Source organism: Macrotis lagotis, chromosome 8, assembly GCF_037893015.1.
Source record: "Macrotis lagotis isolate mMagLag1 chromosome 8, bilby.v1.9.chrom.fasta, whole genome shotgun sequence".
In the NCBI taxonomy this organism is placed as follows: Eukaryota; Metazoa; Chordata; class Mammalia; order Peramelemorphia; family Peramelidae; genus Macrotis; species Macrotis lagotis.
In genome coordinates, this window is record NC_133665.1 from 98,567,075 (window position 1) to 98,592,306 (window position 25,232).

Here is a 25,232-nt window from a genome sequence, read left to right on the forward strand (position 1 = left end):
TCTTGCTGGAAAAGACAGAAGAATCTTTGAATTTTTAATTTCGGCTTAATTCTGGAGCTTGTAGCGAGATTGTCATACCCTGAAAAGGGTTGTGAGGGTAAGATATTTTGATTTGAATAACTTAATCTGATCATACTGAATACAACTAAATTTTCCAAAAATGCAATTAGTCAGTTTAGGAACTCTGCAAAAATGATTGAATCTGTATAGTAAATAACATTTTTTTTCTGTGCTTCTAAACTTGCTAAAGCATAAAGCATCCAAATGAATATACTACTTGAATATCCTTACAATTGCTATGGTGGATTCCTAGTAAAGCATAAAAAATGTCTTTGCTCTCAATCTTTCAAAAGGAAAACAAATCTTTAGATGCTTGTGTTTGATATTATTCAAAAAGAGCTATATAAAACTCCAAACAGAGGCTTAATCTCTAGAGAAAAGAAATTTGACAAATAGATTCCAAACTCTGAAATATTTCAATTGTGCAAATCAAATGTGTGGATTTTTGAAAAATAAATACTAATTTTAAAGTATTAATGTTAATTTTACTTTTCTTAGAATACATTGCCTAACAATGTGGGGAAAGTATTTTATCAGGGAAAATTGAGGAGATTTTCCATGCAAGAAATATATTGGTCATAGTTGTATTATAGAGTTTGGCATAAAAGAATTATTAGCTTTTTTATTGTTAGAAAATCAATTAAAATCATGATTGTTTTCTGTTTTTTGTTTTTAATTTTTTTGATTTATATAGTACCTTTAGAACCAGTTGCCATCCTAGAACAAAAGGTATACTTGCCAGAAACCTCAATTCCTGCAGAAGATAAAGCTTTAGAGAAACTGGAAGAGATTAAAGCCCTGATATCTAATTCAGAGATTATAGGTAAGTAGAAACGGAATCCAGCTATCTAATATACATTTAGTAAAGACATTGTGTGTTAAAGACAAAGTGTGGGTGCTGGGGAATAGAAAAATATATCCATCATGCACCTTGCTTTCATGAAACTCATAATCCAAGAGGTGAAGGAAATGATTGGACTGCAAAAGTAAGGGAGAGTGTTATAAGTGCACAAGATAGGGACAGGCAAAATGCTTTTCATTATATGAAAATAGTGATCATTTTCATGTTCAGGGAAGGTTGGGAGCAGAGAAACTCTAAGGTAGACCTTGAAATACAGACTTTAGACAGTCCCAACTAGGAAAGGGGAGAGACCATTTCATGTAGGGCATGCAGTGGGAGAGGAACAAAAACATGGGATTTTTGAAGGGATCGCATGGACCTGTGATTGACAAAGGACACTCCTAAATGTGATTACTTCCTCTCAAGGTATTTTTTTTTTTAATAAAAATTCCCTCAAACCAAAGAAAAACAGAATCTTCTGTTTTATTATTTAAAATTGTCTAGTGAAATTTAGAATGAATCAGTTTAAAATGACCTTTTTAGGGATAGCTAGCTTTAATTTGTCAAGAAACTAAGAAAATTTTCAAATTTGTTATTAATCTTGTATTTGATCCATCAACATCCTGGTGATACAAAGGCAGAAGTGAGACTCACTGCCCACACAAAGTACTTGCTTTTGGAGGAGATAATTGGATATACAAAATGAATACCAGGTTATTTTGTTGGCGAATGTTTTAGGAACCAGGAGGACTGAGAAAGGCCATCAGTCTGCAGTCTACACTGTAAAAGGTTGCATTTGTACTGAGTTGTGAAGGGAATGAAATTCAGAGAGATAGAAATGAGATTGGAATTCAGGTAACCTGGCTCTTTTTCCCAAGTAGTGATACTTCCAGTATTATGAAGATTGAGCTCTTCCATTTTTTCCTATCTCCCTGTTCTAGCAAAAACATTGAATACAACACCATTAATCCAAACTAAAGTCTCCCCACAAGAAGAATCCACTCCTTCCGTTGATTTCACTGAATTAGAAAAGCCAAGGGGAGAGATCGAGCTCTGTCACGTATCATCTTCAGAGCCTCTTCTGTCACCTACAGGTACAACTGACCTTTATTTGGGCCAGAATCTTTTACATCACTGCTTGCTGTTCTAGCATCATCTTTGAATAGTGATTTTGAAAAATGTGATATTCAGGATAATATTTTCTTGTACATGTTTTAATTTCTATTAGGTCTGTGACTTGACTTTTGAATATTCTCTTAATTTCTCAAACCAGTTTCTTATCTTTAAAAAAATTGGGGGGCGGCTAGGTGGCACAGTAGATAGAGCACCAGCCTTGGAGTCAGGAGTACCTTAGTTCAAATCCAAACTCAGACACTTAATAATTACCTAGCCATGTGGCCTTGGGTAAGCAACTTAACCCCATTGCCTTGAAAAATTCAAAAAAAATTTTTTTTTGAATGACCCTGCATATTCCTTATCAGCTGTCAAGCTAAACCTCTACTCTGGGCATTTCTGCTTTTTTTCTCAGAGAAGAAGTTTACTATATAGTGTATCACTTTTCCAAAATAGTAAATATTGCTGCCTAATAAATTAATAAATCTTTTCATTTTCATTACAAAAAGATGCATTACTTGAGTATTGTTACTTATGTTCTGAGAGAAATCTGTATCACTCCTGATTCCATTAATCTATTTATTAAGACTTTTCAAATAATGCCTGAAAACTTCCATTCTCTTAAAAGAAAACCTCTAAATTTTGATAAGAATACCCTATTTTCTGTGTTTTTATTTTATTATTGCAGTTATATACAACTGTTTTGCATCCTTTTTTTTTCTTTTTCTCTTCCTGTCTGAGAGAACATTTAGATTTATCCATAATTCCAAAGGTTAGTTCATCAGCTTTGCTTAGTTTGCAAGTATTTTGGCCCCTTTGGTAGAAAAGTTGAGTTATGTTGTTTTCTTTAAAGTATGATAGAATTTACATTACTCAGTTCTTAAGATTGTTCATTCATAGGATTGAAGAAGTGAAAAAAGATTAATTTATCTAAGACCACTGTATTGAATTATTGTTATGTGGGTATAAACTTAGAAAACTACTTTTGGGGAAAAATGGGTTGGTGAAAACAGATGAATGTTAAATGATGGAAGGTAATGAGGACAAACAGTTGCTTTCGAATTTTAGCAAGCTTCATGTATTTCAGGTGTCCCCACTGCCCAAGCCAAACAAGTGTACAAATGCAGTGGCAGCAGGTTTGGTCCACCCGAGTCTGTGTCTTTTATCGGTGTGCCCCCTGAGCTGCTGGGAAGCCTTTCCCAGCAGAAGTTTCCTGATCAAAGACTGGATCCTTTTTTGTGGTCAGAGTCAGGATGGACAGGCTCCTCCCCCAGGTCCAGGTTTCCCCAGAGGAGGATGCCCCATGCTGATTTCATGGACTCCCGAAGGGACCTGGGAAGAGAGCCATGGGATGTGGAATGCACACCAACAGCACTGAAGAAAAAGAAGAAAAAGTCCAAGCAAAAGAGATATCTTCAGCCCCCGGTTGGGGAACCTTGGGATGAAAACACTGAGGGAGCCAAAGCTCATCCCTCGGGACTTGACTCATCAAAGCCGGGTGGAACGCCGGGGCATTCAGTTGCCATGACTAAAGAGTACAAGCCCGCATCCAAAGAGAGCTCTAGAAAAGCTCGGCCGAAAGATGTCACATCAGTGGCTGCCTCCTCTGGCTTGGAGAGATCGAGTGTCTCACCAAGTCCACCCCAGGACTCCTTCAGGGAGAGCCGTTCTCCACACCCAGGCAGGACAAAAGAAGGAAGGAGCACTGGTAAAGGAAAAGAGGTCCCAGATGGCAGCTTATCCTCCATGAGCAAGAGCCCTGTGAACCGGGAGGCCCTGCCTGGCGAATGGAAGCCTCAGCCAAAGACAGGCGAAGATCCTGCTGCGGGGTGGCTGGCACCTCTGTTGGAGCCTGCTTTGGACACTGTCCAGGCAGCGGGCGGGCTGGATTTGAAGCCACTGAATCCATCCAGAAAAGTAGAAGTTCCTTTTGGGGACAAGCCCGAAGAAGCAGGCTTTCCTCATAGTAATCGGGAAACCAAGGGAGTTGTTTCAAAACCTGTAACTCCACCAGAGCAGATTAAATTGACGGTAGCAGAGAAGGCAGCTGGTGAAAGCAAAGCAGCTGTCCCATGTGCCCCAAAGTCACCCCAGTTTCTGAAGAATAAAGTGGAACCAAATGGAAACAAAGCACCCGAACATAACACACCTGGGCAAAACCTGGGCACAGTAAGCCTTGCTTCTGAGAAGCTGGGGTCCAGTGGTGCAGGCCCTGTCCTTCATCAAGGGCTGGAACCATCTGAGAAAATTGCTGATGGGAAAGGACAAAAAATGAGAGAGAATGTAGAACTGCCATTCGTTCTGGAAACACAGAAGGATGGGGTGAATCTTGGGGCAAGTGGGAAAGCAACCCAGACATTAGGAATGACACATAAAGGGGTTGAACCCATGTCTTCCAATCAGGTTTTAGAGACAGTGACTAGCCTCATTAAGACTGTGACTGAGGAACCCAAAGAGAAAGTTGACTCAATTGTGGACGTTGCAAGCCCAAAAGTAGTACGTCCTTCAGACGATAAGATAGACACAGGTCAAACTCTTGCAGCTGTAGTAGAGAAACATACGGCTAAAGGTCCAGAAAAGGTGAATACTGGGCAGAGTAAGGAGGGAATGTCTTCTGTCTCTGAATGTCTCCTGGCAAGGCCCGCTGAGTCCAATGTGACTCTCCAAGTTTCTGAGAAACCTAAAAAGAGGAGTAGTGATGGGAGAAACAAAAAGTTTAAAAAAAGTTATTCTGGACAGCCTGCTCTTTTGGAGAGCAAAATAGATGCACCTGTCCTGGCCGTTGTAGACAAGAATGGAAATCAGGACAAACAAATTGATTTCTCTGATAAAAGCAAGGAGTTTGTACTCCTGCCCTCCAGAATTCCTGATCCTTTGCTTTGCGGAGTTTCCAACAAATCTGGAAAGCAATCTGTTACTGAAAAAGATAGAGTCACTGAGGTTAGTTCTTCTGATCCCTGGACATGTGTAGAGAACATAAAGCACACTGCTAAGGACTCTTCTTCCACTATTTCGAATGCTAATAGAACAAATGTTAGCTGCAGTGAACAAACTCTTTCTCCGGGGCCCCTCTCTTCTGGACAGCATGTGGAGGCTAAGATAGAAATGACTGTGAGTCAATCTGTAGTGTCTGACAAACCAAAGAAAAGAAGTATTGATGGGAAAAGTAAAAAGGAAAAAATTACTCAGCCCTTCATGGAGAGTAAACCAGGTACAACTGGAGTTCAGGTTCCTGTGGAAATCAAAGAGGAATTTAAAGATGAGGGAATGAGCTGTGTGGATGAAAATAGAAATATTACATATTGCTCAGAACCACCAAGTATTTGGGCCAAGGAGACAAACACACAAAAGACTTCCCTTTTGTCTGAATCGGTGTGTGATAAATCACATTCTCTGGTTTTCTCAGATACAGGGATAAGTGGCTCTCTTCCAAGTGCCTTATCAGACAGTGGGAAAGAGTCCTCCAAGGCACAGGTTTCCAAATTACTACCATTAAATGACCCCAGAAAAGATATGGGTGAGGAAAGAGCAGGTAGCCTAGAAAAGGATTCCCCAGATGATTCTCTTACCCACATACCAGTTATTCCAGATGTTAGAGTAGCTACAGAAGAAGAGAGTCAAGGGAGTCTCCATGAAAAGAAAAAAGGTAAATTTGGCTTACCTGGGCAAATTGACCCATTAAAAAGTCAAGTGTGGATGGATAGAAGACAGGTAACAGTAGTGAGTGATGAGAAAGTCAAAGAAAACAGTTTCCAGGGATCAGTGGAAGGTAATACCACTGAGCAGTCTCAAAAGATGACAGAATCAATAAAGGAAGAGATTCATCTTCCCATGCCGGTAGAAGGTGCAAGTCTAGAATTGGAAGACAAAAGCACGGAGGACAAAAAGCATGCAGATGGAAGCATTTTCCCAGTACCCCTAGAGAAAGAGTTGGAGAAAGGGAAAGCCGGAGTTACAGATGAAGTTATGCCAAGCAGTAAAGGTGAAAAACTGGATCTTCTTGAGGATAAGCCTGGTCAGGGGTTAGATTCCAAGGATCTAGTAAGTTCAGATGGCAGGGTAGATATAACCAGTCTGCCTGCTGAACAGGAAAAAACCCAGATGGAAATACTCAGTTGTGATGGCAACAACAAAGACCATGAAGGTAATATCTTGGAACCCTCGAATCACTCAGCAGATCTATCTGATGCTAAGGAAGAATCTACTCTATTGGAAGTGGTGGTAGATAATTTGTCACCAGCTGTCACTAATAATATTCAAGCCCCAAAGGCTAAAGATACTATCCTAGAGGCACCTCAGAAATTGGCAGAAAAGTCTGGACAGCGAGCCCCAGGAGATGGAAAGACAGAGGGGAGAAGCAGAGTGGCAGAACCATTGAAAGGCTACATGAGACCCACCAAATCCAGGGGACTACCTTCCTCATTGCTGAGACCTGCTGCTGTGAATCGAGACAGACCTCAGCATCTGAAGGCTCATGGTATGAACCAGCCCAAGCTGGGGAATGGGGTGTGCTTGTGATTTGAAGCAGCATCAACACTAGCTTGTTTGTTCATTCTGTACTGATATCAGCTGACCTTCTGTGTTGTTGGTGTGTTGGCATGAAAATATATAACCTTTTAATGCTTTATGCCCCTAGCAAACATGCCCCTAGCATGACTTGGGGATGATGGGAAGAGGTGTATGGTTTGATTGGTTTGCCTTTTGACATAATTTTGTATAGATGGTTTTTAAAAACCTACAGTCTGTTACCAAATAGTTCTCTCATCATTTTTATCATATTATTGTTTTATAGCTTATAACTTTATCTTAATTCTACTAAATAATTATTAAAATCATTATTGGGTCTGTGGATTTATAGGGAGTTCATCCTTTGCTAGCAATGTATATGAGAATTTCTTTCAATACTTGTATATTCCCCTTTGAAATGGGTAATTTTCAATTAGAATGTATTCTTTTTTTTGCCCCTCCATTTTTAAAATAATAAACAGGATCCTTTGTCAGTGGGTTATATATTTAGATTTTTTTTTTCCAGTAGAGAGCAAGAGTTCACAATGAATTGACTCTAGGGTCTCATCTTGTCCCTATTTTCACTCATGGTCATAGGCATAATCGGCAGTCATTTAATATGTGTCAAGTGCTGGGAATACAAAGAAAGGCAACTCTCTTCCCTTAAGGGATTTGAAACCCTAGTCAGCATTTGAAATATGTTCAGTAGTCATGGGGCTGTGGAGTAAGGAGAGACAGACAAACACCTTTTAGCGAAGATTTTGTTATGATTTAGAATAAATGTGTTGTCTTGTCGCTCCAGACTAGTACCTCCAATCAGGTTGTTCTTCTGGACCTAGGTTTCCAAAGGGCCACCTTGGTTATGCTCTTCTTGCCTCTTCCCCCTCTTCTCCTCTCTCATCGCTCCCCACCACTGTGAATTAGGCTTCTTTTTAAGCATTTTCTTCTCCAGAACATATAGTCCTTTTGCATTGTGAAGCTCTATTCTTCATTAGCAGTAAATTTTTGAATTTATTTAATACTTTTATCATTGTTTTTGAAAAGGTTTTGTTATTTGAATGAATATCGTGGTACAGATCTATTCTCTTTTGTTAGAAGACTTGTGTTGTGATTTCGATAATTAAGTGATTGTAGGAAAGAAATATTCCATTACTACAAAGAGAACCTAGAAGCCAAGAGAATGCTAAAGGCAGGTATTTGTAGAAGAGCATAGCCATCAGTTGGCAGTTCCATTTTACTTTAAATCCATGAACTTCCATGTTATTGGAACAGTCTGAGAACTTGAATAGAGCCCAGCCCTGAGCCTTTTGTACACATTACATTATATAATATAATAACATGTATTGGCATTTCCACATGGTTGCAAGTAGTTAATTTAACACGGCCAAGTTCTCTATTTGGGACCCATATACAGAGTATCACACATAACTTTTGTGAAAGCTTGCCTTTCCCCATTATGCCCTTTCCTTACGCTCTGGCCTTGAGGCCAGGCCCCTCAGTCTTCTTGACTGTCAGTAGCTGTCCATTTCAACCAGTCTTTCAGCAGATAGGGATCAACTTTCCAGTATTTACAATGTGTATATGAATCCAAGAGCTACCATTCTCAGGAAGGATGGTAGAGACCATTTAGTTGAAGATCAGTGAAGGCAAAAACAAAAGCGATAGCCTTTATTTGTTTTGTTTAAGGCTTGGCCCATCCTCTAGGGAGGGTAGTGGCCACTCGGAGTCTGATTCTGGTATTGATGGGCACAGCAGCTTTTGTCTCCTCAGTTTTTCCCAACTTTTTCCAGTTCACCTTTTCTCAGGTGACTGTTTGCTATCCTTGCTCATTCCTTCTGTTGGTGGTGGTCTTTGTGTGGACACTTAATTGCTTTTGCTCTTCTGCTCTGTGGATTCTTGAACTAAAGGGATTACCAGCCATAGCATCAGAAGCAGCAGGGCCAATCGGCATGCCCCACCATTTCTGAAAGACAAAGGGAAGAAATGGATAAGGAATTTGGGAAACATATCAAGAACCTAAGCAGAGATATACAACATAAATTTGTAATGGGGAATTTCAGTTATCAAAGATCTGCTTGAGGGTTTTTTTGTGCCCAAAATAGAGCAATTAAAATTTCTTCAGTTTACCTTAATGATAATTTTCATGCTTTGAAAAATGAAGAGGCCCTGCAAGAATAAATTTTACTTTGAATCTTTAGCAAGAAGGAATTGGCTGCTGGGTTGGAAATTATGGTGAATTTGTGGGTAGGAGGGAATGGCCCCCACAGTTTTAGAATCTGTAGTCTAGAGTGCCTAAAAGACAAATCTGATCACATTACAAATTATTACTTAGAAATTGCCTTTGGGAGAAATATACAAACCTCTCAGCCCTGGCATTCAAATTTTGTTTGTTCTGGGCTCCACTTACTTTTATAGTGTCTTTGCATTTTACTCCCCTTCACCAGTCTGCCCCCATTAAACTGGTCTTGGGGCTGAATCCTACAACATTCCATCTCTTACTTTTTTGTTCTCATTTTTGCCTTGTTGAATCCCTGACTTCCTTCAAAGCACAATATAGATGCCTCTTTGTGAAACTATTCCTAATCTCCTCAGGATTTTGAGCATTTTTTCCTCTTAAAATTTCTTTTTTACATATTTTATTTTTACTTGTCTACTATACATATACTCCTGTAGAATGTAAGTCCTATCAATCAGAGACTTTTGATCCAGACAGTGCTTTGCAGATAGTAGTATTTAACAGGTCATTATTTTGAATATACAAAGAGAAGAGGCTTCTGGACATAGTATGGAGAGATAGCCATACTTGGGGATGTGATTTGGATGATATACAGCAAAAGAAACTTGAGGAGTTGTTGGACAGATGGGAGGAGAATCAAGAGAGAAGTTACCAGAAGAACCTGGAGAGGAAAGACTAAGTTCCTAGGAGGAGAGGTTGTCAACAGTATCAAACACTGCAGAAAGGTTAAGAAGGATGAAGATTACAAAAAAAGTCTTCAGATATGGTGCTTAAGAGATCATTGGTAACTTTGAGCAATTCCTATTGAATGAAGAGTCAGGTATAAAGATAAACTTCTGGTGACACCCTCCATGGAGATAGGGAAGTTTTGAGGGGAAGATAATATACTCTCACTGGGACAATAAAGAAGTTGCTTCTGTCAAAGGGGAGGAAAGGGAAAGGGTGAAATCAAAAATTTGCCTTTAATAATGTAGTCATGGGGTAGCTAGATGGCACAGTAGAGCATTGGCCCTGGAATCAGGAAGATCTAAGTTCAAATACAGTCTCAGACACTTAAAATTACCCAATTGTGTGACCTTGGGCAAGTCAACCCCATTGTCTTGCTTAACTACCTCCTCCCCCAAATAAAAAGTAGACATTTGATCAAGTTAGGTTATTTTTTTTGACATTCAAGGACCATATCCAGTGTAGTCCTTGAATACCAACTTGATTAGGCATGTGGTGCTGTGATTTAGAGAATTAGGCAATTGTAGGAAAGAAATATTCCATTATTGCAAAGAGAGCCTAGAAGCTAAGAGAATTCTGGGTTAGGAGTTGGTCAGGGAGAGGGTGGGGGTGCCATGCACTGTCCTAAATACTGAGGATAAGAATAATAAAGGAAAGATTGTTCTTGTCTTCAAGAAACTTTCCATTTCTTGGGGGAGAGGGGATACAAAAGGAGGTGGGGAAAGCGGGAAACCAGAGTGTACTCAATTCAGGGACATCTTGTTCTGTGGAGTTGAGACCAACAGAACTGATGGCATGGGAGATGAAAGAGAAGAGGAAGCAGAGCTTCTAACTTCTTGTTTTGCTTTTATTTTTTCTGACAAGAATGATTTTGGACTAGAAAGGATAGTTCAAATATGGTTAATTAGGGTATTGATAGCCAAGTTTTCTTTAAATTTAATCATTTGATGAATGAGGTTATTGGAAGAATCCTCAGGTATGAGTATAGCATTACAGCCTTTGCTCTTAGAAAATTTATGAAGAACAGGAGAAGTAGTATAGGATTGGTTGTCAATTTACAAACAGAATTAAAAATAGGAAAAAAGATTCTACTATGTTATCCTATCATTTTTTTGGAAAAATTCTAGAAGTTTAAGAAGGGATATATATACAAAAGAAAATAGTAAATTACAAAGAACAATGTGGCTTCCTAAAGAACATTTGCAGAACAACTTAATTTTTTTAATACTTATTAAATCCAGTATTGACAGAATGATGTAGATATACATAAATATATATACATATATATAAAATATATAAATATATTTTAAAAAAAACATTTCAAATTACTCTCATAAGAAAGTGTTTTTCCCTAGTCATAGGTCTATGTCTGTCTGTCTCTATCTTTGTCTATGACTGATTCTCTCTCTGTCTCCCTCTCCCTCTCCCTCTTCCCACCTACCACCACCACCATTGACTCCCTGTTTGCTCCAAGATCAAATATAAATTACTTTGTTGGGCGCTTCAATCCCCTGTCCTGGCCTCTTCATACCTTTTCAGTTTTCTTACATTCACACACTCTCCAGTCCAGGGATACTCTGCTTGATGTCTTTTAGGGAATTCTGTCTTCCTGATTATGGGGCCAAAGTATTTAGGCTTTGTCTTCAGTGTTTGTCCTTCAATAAGTAATCTGAATTGATTTCTTTAAGTATTGAGTGATTTGATATCCTTACTGTCCTTTGGATGGCAAAAGTCTTCTCTAGCACCAGAAATCCGAAGTGTTATTTCGCCTTGCTCTGCTTTCCCTTCTAGTCCAACTCTCATAACCATACATTGTTACTGGAAAAAACCATAGTTTTGACCATGTGAACCTTTGTTGGCAAGGCAATATCTCTGCTTCTTTGTATGCTGTCCAGATTTTCCTTGGAAGCTTTCAAGGAGCCTGCAGTTGTTGTCTATAGTGATCTCTAAGCCCAACATTATAAAATCTAACATTGTTTCCATTTCATCATATTTGTAGCATCTGTCAAAATTTTATTTTCCTTCTTCTCTTTATCCTCATTGTTATCACTCCTTCTCAACTGTCTCTGATTTCATCCTTAAACTTTTTTAGTCTGAATAGACAGTACTAAAACTTAAGAAACTTGATTTCACTCCAGGAAACTCCTGCTTTGACCATCCAGTTGAGAATTTCAGCTCTGGGTAGTTGAGGATCTCAGAATGAGCTAGTTTAAAAAAAAGGACAATATAGCCCTATAAATTTGCCACAGGAATTCGCCCTTTTCTTCCTCAGTTTCTTTGTTCTTTCATATTTTTATTTAGGTTTTTGCAAGGCAATGGGGTTAAGTGGCTTGCCCAAGGCCACACAGCTAGGTAATTGATTACTAAGTGTCTGAGGCTGGATTTGAACTCAGGTACTCCCGATTCCAGGGCTGATGCTCTATCCATTGCACCACCTAGCCGCCCTGTTCTTTCATTTTAACTTTACCCCTGGATCACTTTTCACTTCTTATCCTTGTCCATATGATCAGATTTCCTTCTCTTCTGATTTTATTAATAGATAGAAAATCAAGATTGATCTGATTCAGCTGTGTTAGTCCCTTTTGAGGGAAGAACTTGGAAGGAAAGGGTTGAAGTGGTAGACTGCTAGAGTTTGGCTTTTTAGGGAAAAAAACAATCTCTCTAATAAGCCAAGAAACATTTATTAAACACGTACTGTGCAAAGCAGAGATGATCCCTCTCTACAGAAACTCATATTTGAGATTTCAGAATTATCCCTAAGTTGGATTGACTGCTTTGGGAGAACACAATTTTTTACTTTTACTAAAGGAAGATGATGCAGTGTAAGTTTTTGTTCCCTCTATGGGTCCAACCAGATGCCCTTGGATGGCCTTCCCTTCATGCCAAGCCAAATTGTGTCCTCAGTGATGTGTTCAATTGAACCTGGAGCTCTGCTTCGTGTAGGCATGGTGATGATTTTTGTATATAGCATCCTGGCTGTAGTATGCACTGGAAATTTGGTCCCACATGAAATTGAGGTTCTAAGATTTTGACACATGAAATAATTCTGTGTGTTTTGAGGAATGCCACAATGATGAATGTCACAAGCCTTGATGCATGAAATCACGCTAAAATCAAACTAATATTTTTCTTCTGGGCCCTTGCTAGTTTGAAGAGATAACAATTTAATTTTTATATTAGTTGACAAGCATTTATTAAATACCCACTATGGGGCAGGCACTAGGCTAAACAGCAGATGTACAAAGAAAGACAAAAAAAATCTTCTTTCTCAAGGACTTAACACTCTAATAATAATATATATTCAATTTCAGATTATTGCAGAGTAATTTTTACTCTCTTTATTAATGAAACCACTCTTACCTTGTCCTCTCTCATTTGAAGGTTACTGCCCCCCTTGTATTTAATAAATGTAAGTCAAGTTTACCATGTTGGAGTTGAGTATTCTCAATAATATTCCTTTATATTTTGAATTTCTATCTCTTGGGAGATGATATTGTTTTCATTCTATTGAGGAAATAACTGAGTCCCAGAGAAGGTAAGTGACTGGCTCATAGTTAACATCTATCACCAAAGCATGTTGCAGAGCCAGTATTAAATCTCAGATTCTTTGAATCTAAGTATTACCTTCTTTCCAGTGCAAAGCCCTGCCCCAGAATCTCTCCTAATTTTCCTCAGATTTTGTTCTTAATTTTTTGTTTATTCAGTAATCATTTATTATCTGCCCAGAATGTACCATGCCTTTACATTTTAATTAATATTATAGTTATTTCCTCATCCAGATTATGTATTTCTTTGAGGACAGGCAAGATTGTCATATTCTACTTAAAAACTCCTACAATGAAAGCACTAAAGTCTTAGCAATAAGTGTTTGTTGTATACAGAGGTGCTTTTTGAATTGATTTTGGGTTTGATTGATTAAAAGATGATATATAAATAAAGACTGGAATTTTCAAGTTCATATTTCTGATTTTTTTCTCTGAATGTTTTTATACTCTTTTGTCATATAGGTGCAAAAAAGTTTAAAACCATCCTTTATCACCCATTTTGAAAATTAATATCTCTCAATCTTTCAGAATCTTTATATAAATTAAATGGTTTTGTAAGCCTTTAAGTTTTAAATATTCATGAGGAGAAATGTATACGATATATTGTTTTGCATTGTGTATATGGATACATTCCATACATATATACTATTGTGCTCCCAAATTAGAAGCAAGATTAAAATTTTATAGTCATTGACTTTTATTGCTAAAGAAATACCCTCAGTAGTTCTAAGATCGCTGGATGGTATCAGCAACAGCACTTAATTGGACTGTTTCTAGAAACCATGGCAAGTAGCAGTTTATCATACTGGAAAGTAGTGTTGCCTTGGAAACTGGTGCAAAAAAAGATCGCTTAGGAACCAATAGAAACCAAAAAAGAAGTATTGAACGAAATAAGCACTAGCTTTGGAGGAAGACAAAAATAGAAATACTTGGCAGTTGTATCCGCTAAGCCTCTCAGATTCAGCTGGTGAAAGTATAGTGATTTGGTTAATGAATTAGAATGAACATATGTCTTGGAAACTGCCTTATTTCCAATTACACAGAAATTCATGTGGCTTTTTCTCACATTCAAAGAGTACGTGCATTTCTCTACTCGTGGATGTAGTGGAAATGGAAAGTCTTAAGGAACCTTCTGAGAAAAGAAAAAAATGACATTCATTTCTTTGTCTCTGTTAGAGTCCCTGGGCAGAACTCCGTCTGTAGCTCCATATGAGCAGCTGTTTTTTTCATGTAGAAATTTATTACTCTTAGTAATTTATTTTACAAAATTTATTGTACATGTTCACAGATATGGAACAGTTGTTTTTAATATATATCAAATTACCATTTCAAAATAACTGATTAATCATGTTACTCTTTCCTCTAGCTAACTTTTTGACAAATGACCTTTTAACTGAAGTAGAACATATTTTATTAGCTCCTCTTTCCTTTTCCTCTTTAAAAAGTTCAAATTCAGTTCTGAAAAGAGCCTCCTTTTTTCTTTAAAGTTTCTGAATTTATAAATGAACTTATTTGACTAATACACTTCTGCAAAACCTTAGCTTTCCCATAAATTATCTTCACTGATGATCGAAGAAACCAAGAAATTGCATAGAGTGGAGGATATTGTCATTCCTATTTTATAAATGTTTACTTGCATTCTCCTAGGCCACACAAGCTTTGAAGTGAAAGAGCCAGGTCTTTGGACTCCCAATCTGCTGGGGTTTTTTGACTTAATTGAAAAATTGTTTATAAATCATGTATTTGGCTTTCAAATTTGTTATCATGTCATTGTTTTTTCCCTGGATCTTTGCAGTTTGCTTCTTCTTCCCTGTCTCCAAGGGAGAAGATTTCTACTGGAACCCAGTGATAATGCTGTAGGTAGAGCCCCTAAGCTCCTCATTCCTGATAATCAGAAAAGCATATACAAGGCTGTAACATTTAGAAAGATTTTCTTGATTACTTAATTATATAGTTTGGGGGTTTTTTTGCAAAGCAGTGGGGTGAGTGACTTGCCCAAGGTCACACAGTTAAGTATTAAGTGTCTGAGGCTAGATTTGAACTCAGGCCCTCCTGAATCCAGGACCAGTTCTCTATCCATTATGCCACCTGACTGCCCCTTTTATAATTCTTTTTGAAATTCTGGGACTTAATTTGTAAGACATGACCTGTTTCATCCAATGGTATTTTTATGTAATCTAAAATTTTTCCATACATGTTCTAGAATTTGTTTTCTTTCTAATATGAATTAATAAACTCATTTTGCAATGGAACAAATTTTAAAGTTTTTTTATAGGTCAATCTCTAAAGAGTTATTGTATGGAACTGTTGCCAGCTTCCCTTTTTCCCCATGGCCCAGGGTTCCCTGCAATAGCAGCAGTCCCGTTGGGGCCATGGTCTTAGCTCCTCTTCACAGTGCACCCCCACCTCTCTAATAAGAGAGGGGAATTGAGGGCATATAGGACTTCTTGATGATTAGATAGGTCCCTTATTAAATGTGAAGGGCATTGTACCAATTGTACCAGTTTAGAATAAAACTACAAACAAAAGCTTTTCCATTCTAATGGAGGAAAAACAACTTAGAAAAGGGATTTAGAGTGCCAGAAGAGCAGGTGGAAAAGTGGAGCGTTATTTATGGAGCCTGAAAAGAAGTGAGCATGCCCTTACTGAAGGGCAGGCTCCTCTGGGAGGATGCAGATTAAATAATGTTGTGATTGTGTGGAAAGAGTTTGAATTGAGGGTAAGTCAGTCATATTAATCGCTTCAGAGGAAAGATTGAGAAATGTGGGTGTTAGAAGTTCAGCATTATATATTAAAATAGACACAAGTTCCAATTTCAGTGGATTTTTTTTTTCATTCTTGTAGGGGAATGCATATCCTCAAGAAAAAAAATTCTATTTGAGGAGCCAAGGAAGACGATACTTTGTGCTACATTAGCAATTTTGGCAAAAAATAAATCTGGCCTGTTTTTATATCTCTACTAGGTCTGGAAGGCAAGGGATAAGAGTCTCAGTATTGAGTTTTCTTAAGTGTTTTTTTTTCTTGCTTAATGTTTTTTCCTTATAGAGTGTACATTTAGACTATATGCTCTCTTATCAGAATTATCTCTAATTCTTTCTATTATATAGGTTTATCTATGCTTTGTATATTTTTCCTTAGCAGACAACCTGTTTCTTGGTTTCTAAATTTGTGAAGATTTCTCTCTCAATCATAGCTGTTTAAAAAAAATTAAACAAACATGGAAGAGGACAGCTATAGATAAACTAGACCACTTATTCAAGTTTCTTATTCCAGGTTAGAAAAATTCCATAAAAGTATTAGTCTCCTCATCTGGCAAGAGAGGGAGTCACTTCCACTCCCAAATCAATGATCTTGTGAAATGCCGGTTGGAACACTCAGTCGTGTTATGTCGTTATATTGGTGACCCAAGTGCCCTGAAGCTAGAGTCCAGGCAGATCCTACCTGGTGGTTCCTATCCAGACTCATGACAAATGTGTGTCTCTCAGCTGAGGAACAAACAGATAATTGGAGTGGACTCATCACCAGCTTGGCTCCAAGTGGGTCAACTTGTTGGGCACAGCACCCCCAAGAGTGGACATGATGAAGGGTAGAAAAGTGGAGGGACTTTCCATTACAGTGAAATCACAGACCTTGAAATGAGAAGTTTGTCTTTGATCTCCCATATTGGTCTAATACTGGGTGGAGGCAGGGCTGGTGGACTTGGGTATCTGTGATTACAAGTGGGGTTCATTGACCTCAGTAACAGGCAGTCCTCAAAAAGACTGAACTGAAAAATTTTGAGATAACCTGGAGTATAGACAATCTAGGTACCTTTGGCTCACTCCAAGCTAGTATTTTCTTTTTAGCTGCCTCCCAGGTAGGATTCACTTTGTGTCAGAAGGAGCAAATTCTGAATTTAGAGTAAGAAAATTTGTCTGGGTTCAGCTTTTGGCTTGGCTACTTTAATGTCTGTAGCCAAGGGGCAAATCGCTTAACCCCATTGAGCCTCAGTTTCTTTATACTAGGCAATTAGCTTAGATGAGGAGTTGACCTGGTTCTTGGTATCTTTTAAATAAACGCCTTCTGCCTGTATGAACTGACCTTCTGTTTGTAATCTCAGCTTTTTCCTTAGTCTTCTTAGTTTGTATCTGTTTCTAATCCTGTCGCAAATGATCTTCGATCATACTTACAGTATCTGGATTCAGGTATGGTCAGGAGAGGGTGAGTTTTGAAATAAACCTTGAAAAATAGGTTAGAAAGAGGTAGGCCAACCTTATGATCATCACCTGGTCTTGTGGCAGGAAGGGTGAGGAGAGAAACAAAGAGAAGAAAACCTTGACTAGGATTTTGGGGCTTTTTAAATTTTTTTTTCTCTTGGCTCTCAGACTTTTCCTGCCCCCACAGCATCTGGTTGGAAGACCTGGCTCTCACTTCATGTAAAACAAATTTTATATTCTTCAGTCATCTTTCTGCCAATAGGCTCAAAGCCATTCTTCTCTTGGCCAAGAAGGTTGAGAGGAGTAGTAGTAGTAGTAGTAGTAGTATTGCATTTCCAGGTCCCTCCAAGCTAATGATATTCAGTGAGTCCATTATCACAGGGTTGGACCTTGTGGAGGGCAGTGGACTAGCCCCAGAGGCACCTCTAACCTACAGGCCAGGTTCTGTCTACAAACTTGGAGTGGGTGAGAACCAGATTAACATTTTATTGGCAATTGTTTAACATACCAAAAAAATACAACATAGATTGTGCTAGTTTGTAGTTTTCTAAGTCACTTTGCTGCCAGCAGGTCTTTCCATTTCAGTTGGACACTACTCATCTTAATTATTTAGGTACCTATTTTAAACTTTCTAACTAAAGTATTGACATCTCCTTGAATTAGTTCTTATCAAGATGACTAACTGAACAGAGATAGACTTCCCAGTTCACCCTATAAATATCCTGAATTCACCCCAGAATGAGTCATGATAAAGATACAAGAAAAGTAGCCACAGACATGAGTTCTTTCAAGTCAGAACAATACAGAAAAGTAACTGTAAGTTGTCAGCCAATAGGAAAAGGGATGCCAATAGGGCCATGACTGCCACACAAGCTGGATTGGCATCCAGTGCTGAGCCATGAATGTACAGCCTTGAATATAGTGCCAGCCTGGATTCAGAATGACCTCAGTTCAAATCTGGCCTTGGACTCCTAGTAGCTTTGTGACCATAAGCAAGAAACTTAACCTCTGCTTGCCTCAGTTTCCTCAGTGGTAAATAGGGATAATAACACCTGCCTCACAGGGTTGAGGAGAGCATCAGAGATGTACATAGTTCTATTGTTTAGTCATCTCAGTCATGTCCAACTCTGCAGCTCCATTAGGGGTTCTCTTGGCAAGAATAGGGGAGTGGCTTGCTATTTCATTCTTCAGTTTACTTTACAGATGAGGAAACTGAGGCACACAGGGATAAGAGCGATTTGTCCAGGGTCCCACAGTTAGAAATTGTCTGAAGCTGGATATGAGCTTAGAAGACAAGTCTTCCCGACTCCAGGATGACCCTAGATCCCTATTCTCTTCCCCTTCCTCTTCCCCTTTGTGTTGTGAGATAACAGTTCTCTGAGAAAGTTTTAGGGTTGTCAGAAACCCCCAGGGTGGGACAGTGGAGGTTCCAGGGAATGGGCAGCCAGTGCAGTTTGACAGGCTCTGAGGTGCCTTGGAGAAGGCCCTGAGGACCCTGCACTCTGATCCTCCCCGATCTAGAATGGAGGGGGTCTAGCTCCAGGACATGGTGATGGGGGCATCCTCTCAGGTGATCCTGGCTGAGATCAAACAAGGCTGACCATCCTGGCATCACTGGGTGGAGCCTCGCCCGACCCTAAAGCCTTAATGCAGGCTCTAAAACTGGAGAAGTGATTCAACCGGAGAAGCCACTGACCAGGACCAGAAGACATTTTTGATGGTCAAAAAGAAGAGAAGTTCAGAGCAAGAAAGGGGTTTTCCACAAGTATGACCTGAATCCCTGGAAGAAATGAAGGAAGAGATGCCAGATGAAGCATGATGTTCCTTGACAAAGGAGCCACCCTGCTTCTTCTCTGGGTCTGGACCTAGTGGGAAGGAGAGGAGGCATGGCAATGATGGTTTTCTGACTACATTTTAGCCACTTTCATCAGTTCTACAGTGCTTCTCTCGGGTGCTTGGTGACAAGTTTCTTGATGTAGAAAATAGAAGTGACACATTAAAGGAATAAAAAAGGGTTTTCCCTTTAAATGCATCCTTTTGATATACCACTTCCATGTACAGTCATTTCAAGGCTGGCACAGCTCATCAGGCTTTGTAATCTTAAGTAATTTCTAAAGAAATTTTGATAAGTCACCATACCAAGAAACCCTTTCTTCCCCAGGGAGACGATGCATCCATTTTTGACATTATTTGTGTCTGGCAGGGGAAAGTGTATATAACATAGTGATGGGTGACGATTTACTAACTAGTTGTATTTATTTTTAATTTAAATAGATGAGAGGGGAAGACAGTTATCAGAGAAATGGATTTATCAAGAAATATATTTGTATACATCATTGAAAGCCAGTATAATCGTGTCTGTAACATTTGCTATGGTTTCATTTCTGTATGATCTTTTGCAGCATTCAATACCTTAGGGTTGTTATAGAAAATTCTCTTTTCAGTTAAACAATGGTATTTTTCTGTAAGAGTAACAGCAGTTAATTTTTAAAACTGAATCGCTAAAGAGCTCTTTCCAAATTATTGAACTAATTTAGCAGCAGTGGGCTTTGGGAAAAGAGAGATGGGGGGTTGGGAGAAAGGATTTTTGTCATGAATCCTGGGGACTTGGTATGATGTCACTGGCTCAGCCAGCCCACGAGCTCAGGGCTTGGAGGTGGTGTTCAAGCTCAGGGCTGGTGGAGAGGGGAGAGGCGGCAGAGAAGATGTCCCTCACAAAGGAGCAGCCGGCTCCCCTGGCCGCCTATGGCCAGCTGGGCCAAGGCAAGACCCCGGAGCGCTGTGCCGAACCTTCCCTCTGCATGGACGCCCCCGGTAATTTCAGCAAAACCGGCTACGAGTGGCAGAGGACGGAGGGCAAGTTGCAGGAGATCGGGCTGAATGTGAATGCAGGCGGGCAGCTGCAGGAAGGGCTCGGGAAGAGCGCTGGCTTCCCGGACCAGGGCAGGCTGTGCTTCTTCGAAGGGAAGCTAGACAAAGAGCCCGCCCGGGAGAAGGAAGCGCCCGGTGAGAGGTGCTCGGCAGCACCTGGGCACCTGCAGAGCTGGTCTCTGATCTCGGAAAACTTCCCTCCCTCTCAGGGGAACCTGACTAACCAGAAAACCTCCGAGTCCACCCCGGGGCAAGCGATGGGGTCAGGGACCAAGCCTCAGCCAGGGGGCCAACCTCCGGACACAAGTAGTGGCCCAGCCCAGTACATTAAAGAGGAGGAGACTAGTGTCTGGAACCCCAACTTCAACCCGGTGCCCCAGGAAGCTTTGGGGTCAGGGGAGAAGGAGCCTCGGGCCCCCTCCCAGGACGGCTTTGTGACTGGAGTGGTGAATGACAACTATGGGCTCAGCAGTTATTCATCCCTGATCACCCCAACCCCAGCACCTTCAGAGACTCCCCTCCCGGATCCCCCGATCACCATGGTGGAGCTGGCCCAGGAGGACTTAAAAGAGAGTTTTAGTGGTGGCTACGATGAAGAGGGCTCTTCGGTGGACTTGGAGAAACCGAGTCATATCGAAGGAGCTTTCCTTAACCGGACCTCCAAGCAGAGAAAGGCCATCCGGCGGGCCATGTCTGAATGCTCCCACCTTTCTGTGCCCCTTGTCCTCAACCTCGCTGACAAGTACCCCGGGAGTCCCGACCAGGGGGACCATAGCCCCATCCTTCTGTCTCCCACCAGTGTCCCAGGATTGAGCCCCACGGCACGGAAACCCCGAACCTCTTCCATGAAGCGCTCCCTGACAGTGGCCGAGGAACAGACAGCGACCCCCGGTCTGAGCCTCGGGGAATCTCCCAGCCAGACCACCAAGGAGCTCTTTCCACTGATCCAAGAACCGGCAGCTCAGAAGGAAGAGCTGGTCCAGCCCGGCCAGACAAGCTCAGGCAAGAGAGAGCCGCTCAACAAACTCGAGCAGATCCCTGAGGTGAGCATCAGGGAAAAGGGGCAAGAAGGAGCAGAGGAGAGGGGCTTTGCGGGCCCCCCGGCAGCCCAGAAAGAAATCGAGGTCATCTCCACCCAGTGCGCCCCATCCTTTCAGCGCAGAGAGGAACCACGTGATGGTATGTTGCTAAATTTTACCTCCATGGGGAACCAGCAGATAGCCGTGAAGAGGACTGAGTTGACAGATTGCAGGGGGGGCGTGGGGGACTGAAGCAGCCCCTGAAAGCCGGGGCTGGCTCTGACTGATCATGCCAAACAAAGGGCAGGTCTGGAGGAATTCGGGGCAGAGGCCTGGGATGGCCTGTTGGCGTGTTTAGCCTGCCCACCCTGGAGAGGCTTGGGAGGATGGGGCCTGGGGTCTTGCAGAACACAACCCCCCTGGCCCTTGACCTCCACCTCCCTCCCTTCACTTCGTCCCCTCCCCTCCCCTCTGCCTTTGTACCTGGTTGGACCAAGAGCTCCCATTCCCACTGATTCGCCTCCTTGTTCCCCTTGGCCTGCCCGACCCATTACTGGTGGCTGCCTCCCATCCCCAGCCTGCCTGAAGACTGTTTTCCCCTGTACTTTTGAGAACATTTACTTTTGTTTAGGGTGAAAAGGAGCCTGAAAAACTGGGTTGTTTTATATTCCTTTCCTGGGTTCTCAGGGTTGCCTCAGCCTCGCCTCTTGTTTTCTCCCTTTATGTACATTTGCAGGGTGTTAGAGGAGGTCGGGGAGAAGCCGAGGCTTTGGGGATGATAAACAGCCTCCTCAGCAGACTGAGCGCCGGTCCCCTCCGCTACCCTCCCTCTAGTCCCCTCCTGCTCCTATTGTTAGCTTTCCAAATAAGCCTGTTTTTTTCCTGGATCCTGTTTGTGTACAAAAGGGCATGATTCATAAGCCTAGTTGACTGGGATTTAAAATGTGACAGGACCTCTGTATATGTGTGTTTTCTTTGTTTAGGAATAATAGTCTCTTTTCTAGGGATCTGTTTTCTTTTCTCCATTTCCTTCTAACCCCCCACTGCATTTTTATGACATTTTTCCATCTTCTACTCCCAAAATATAATTTGGTAAGGGGAATTATGGAAAAGGAAAAATTGATCAAGAGAGCATGACAGATATTTTGTGAAGCAGTGGCTTCCTAACAAGTGCTTGATTTCTATTTTATATTTTTTTTCCTTTGACTTCTGGAGCTTAAAATAAGCTGAGGCACCTTGATGTTATTACTTATATTATTGTATGACTGAATTAAAAGCTTTTTGAGGACAGGAATTAATTGCTCTCTCTTCAACCTGAGATCCTTAGTAGAGTGTCATCCAGCTAATAGATACTCATTGTATAATCAGAAGTTAGGATGAGTGTTTTCTTTGTTCCTCGGTAAGGAATATGGCAAATTATTCTTCCCTGTTCTTATTAATGGTCATCTTAAAGCTATCAGAATAGCTGTTGGTTATACAAACTGGGTACCATAAGGCCCAGGCTATTCAAGCATCTTTTAATGAGTTTGTGAAGGTATTTTTTATTTCAGACTTAAAATATCTAACTTTGAAGAGCATAGTATTTATAGAAGGAAGACCTACTGTCTGATACTGTCTCTATTATTACTTAGGTGACCTTGGGCAAGTCGCAGCCTCCCTGTGGACCTTGTTATTGGTAAAATGGAGAGGAGGGGTTCAGCTAGCTGGCCTTTAAGGTCTGTTTCAGCCCTGAATCTTGTAGAATACTAGTGACATCCAAGGGCCAACTGGAATTCTGAATCTTAGAATTTTTCATGACTTTGGAAATGATATGTGCCACAGGAGAATGATCACTGGTCTTAATCTCTGATCTGGCACTGTTTGACCTTGAAAAAGTCACTGAAAGGAAGGAAGCAAAGACAGAAATAAGTAAGAAAATCCTCTTTTATTAAGTGCTAACTATCTGTGAGGCACTGTTGTAAGCTCTTTCAAAGTATTATCTCATTTTATCCTTACAACAGCCCTTCAGAAGGTGTAATTGTTAGCATCATTTTACAATTCAGAGTTTTAGGGACTTGCCAGATTCACACAGCTGGTAAATATCCAGCCTAAACTTGAACTCAGGTCTTCCCTGACTCCAGGAATCTAGTTGGTAGTTTTCTATATTAGCCCCTAAAATGTAAAATAAAGAGTATTAGAAACAATTATTGCAAGAATCCTCTCCATCTACCTTTTACCTTTTCTGATTCTTTTCCTTTCTTCCATTGCTCAAACCATTCAAAGTTATTATTATTCCTTTTAAATATCTTCTGATGCTTCTGAAAAGATTATGAAATATTTTTTGGATTTTTTTTCTCCTTTCTCCCTCCTTCCCTTCATCCTTGCCCTTCTCACAGCACTAAACTTTTTGTAAAAATTAAGAAACAGATACCAGATTTTTCCCAATGCTAGATTTCTTTTCAGAAATTTTCTTAAAGCATCAGTGTTGGAGGGCAAGGACGAACACAAAATTGAACATTTACTGAACATTTTAGAGGTCATGTCATTGACTCTGAGTCCACATCACAATGAACTGTTTTAATACTGGTTGATAGTATTCAGACATATCCATAATGATACATTGCAATTAGAAAGGTCTTGATAAATGTTTGAATACCTTTATAGCAAGTAAATTAGGGACAATTATTGGATTTATAATCTTTTGATTCTTTTATCCAGTGCAGTCTTCTGGTCCATTTAAAAATATATATCATTCCCTCAACTAATATTTAACCTTTTATGACCTTTAAAAAAAACACATTTACTGTGTAAATTAATTTAATTGATAGTCTGGGAGCATATTTGGTAGTATGTAAGGTTTATTAAAGGCCTGGCAATTGTATTTTCTATTTAGCCTGCGCAACAAAGTCATTAAGTAGGTCAATATTCTTTCCTTGAAGGAATAGGCACTAAAATTCCTTTCCAGCTTCAAATCTATCATTCTAAGTTATGACTTCCTAAGGTTTAACAACAAAGCAGTGTCAGAATCCAATTTAGAATTCAGAATCCAGGAGTTACTCTCTAGAAGGGAATAACCACCTCTATTTCCTTTTATCTTCCTAGAGATTTTCAATCAAACCTGAGAAATTTGAGCTATAGAAATTGGGATAGCAGTGTATTTATTTGTTTTAAAATGTATTTATAACTCATCCCTATCCTATTTAAATTAAAATAGAAAGAAAAGGTTTCCAAATTGTCCTTAATCATGAGAAATATATCTTCTGCATCTTGCTTAAAAGAACAACTAGCTGTTATGGGGACTTGGGAAAAGGATTCAGGAACTGAAAAATGCCTAGGCAACAAGGGATTGTATTGAAGGCATTTCTGTTGAAGAATTGTACCTAGGAAACTGTCTAAAATCATTACCAGAATTTCCTACAAGAAAATACTCGGAAAAAATGTTTTGTTCTGTATTAAATGTGACTTGTAGCAGATAAGACTCATATATATATCAATGTTGGTCATATGTGATAAGGAGGGAAATAAAAGATGCCCCCCCCCCCCCCAAAAGAAAAACCAGAACTCTTTCTGAATATTTAACCCACTATTTTAATTTAAACTTCATGTTTGGGAGCTGCATGGCTTATTCCCAGGAGAATATTTTATGTAGTCATATGTGTGTGGGTCTATTCTTTATTGATATTATTAGTATAATAAATCTCTTAATCCAATATTTTATGTCTATAATAAGACTTTACCAATACTTGAGAGGGAATTTGACTTTAGGAATTATCATCAGTCATGTTATGATTAATTATTGCACTAATCAAGGGACTTGTCTTGTTGTTATTGCATTAGTTGTTCTCCTAGTTTTCTTTATTCATCATCAATTAAAACAAATCTTCTCAATTTTCTCTGAAACCATCCATTTGATCATTTCTTATGGTACATTAAAATTCCCTTGTATTCATGTGCTAAAATTTATCTAGTCATTCTTCAATCAATAGGGTACCATCTTAGTTTCTACTTGTTTTTCACTATAAAAAAGGATCCTTGAAGGCACTAATTTGATTTTGTGCTCCTATATCCTAAGAGTGTTTGGCATATTATATGTCCTTAATAAATGCATATTGATTGATTGATTGGGGTTAGGCTTGAAGA

At 39.8% G+C, this 25,232-nt stretch overlaps 2 protein-coding genes across 10 annotated transcripts in view; both read left to right on the top strand.

The window, feature by feature from the left end:
- The window catches only part of MAP4 (microtubule associated protein 4), a 223,737-nt gene that overhangs the window by 159,287 nt on the left and 39,218 nt on the right, over window positions 1–25,232 (top strand). For all 9 annotated transcript variants that reach the window (XM_074197700.1, XM_074197696.1, XM_074197701.1 and 6 more), the window contains 3 exons: window positions 755–883; window positions 1,843–1,995; window positions 3,102–6,491. In XM_074197700.1, the coding sequence (XP_074053801.1) occupies window positions 755–883; window positions 1,843–1,995; window positions 3,102–6,491 (3,672 nt within the window). The remainder of the gene's footprint in view (window positions 1–754; window positions 884–1,842; window positions 1,996–3,101; window positions 6,492–25,232) is intronic.
- LOC141495872 (uncharacterized) lies at window positions 16,427–24,632 on the top strand. The gene has a single exon (XM_074197710.1). The coding sequence runs from the start codon at window positions 19,836–19,838 to the stop codon at window positions 21,363–21,365; it is 1,530 nt and encodes a 509-aa protein (XP_074053811.1). The 5' UTR covers window positions 16,427–19,835; the 3' UTR covers window positions 21,366–24,632.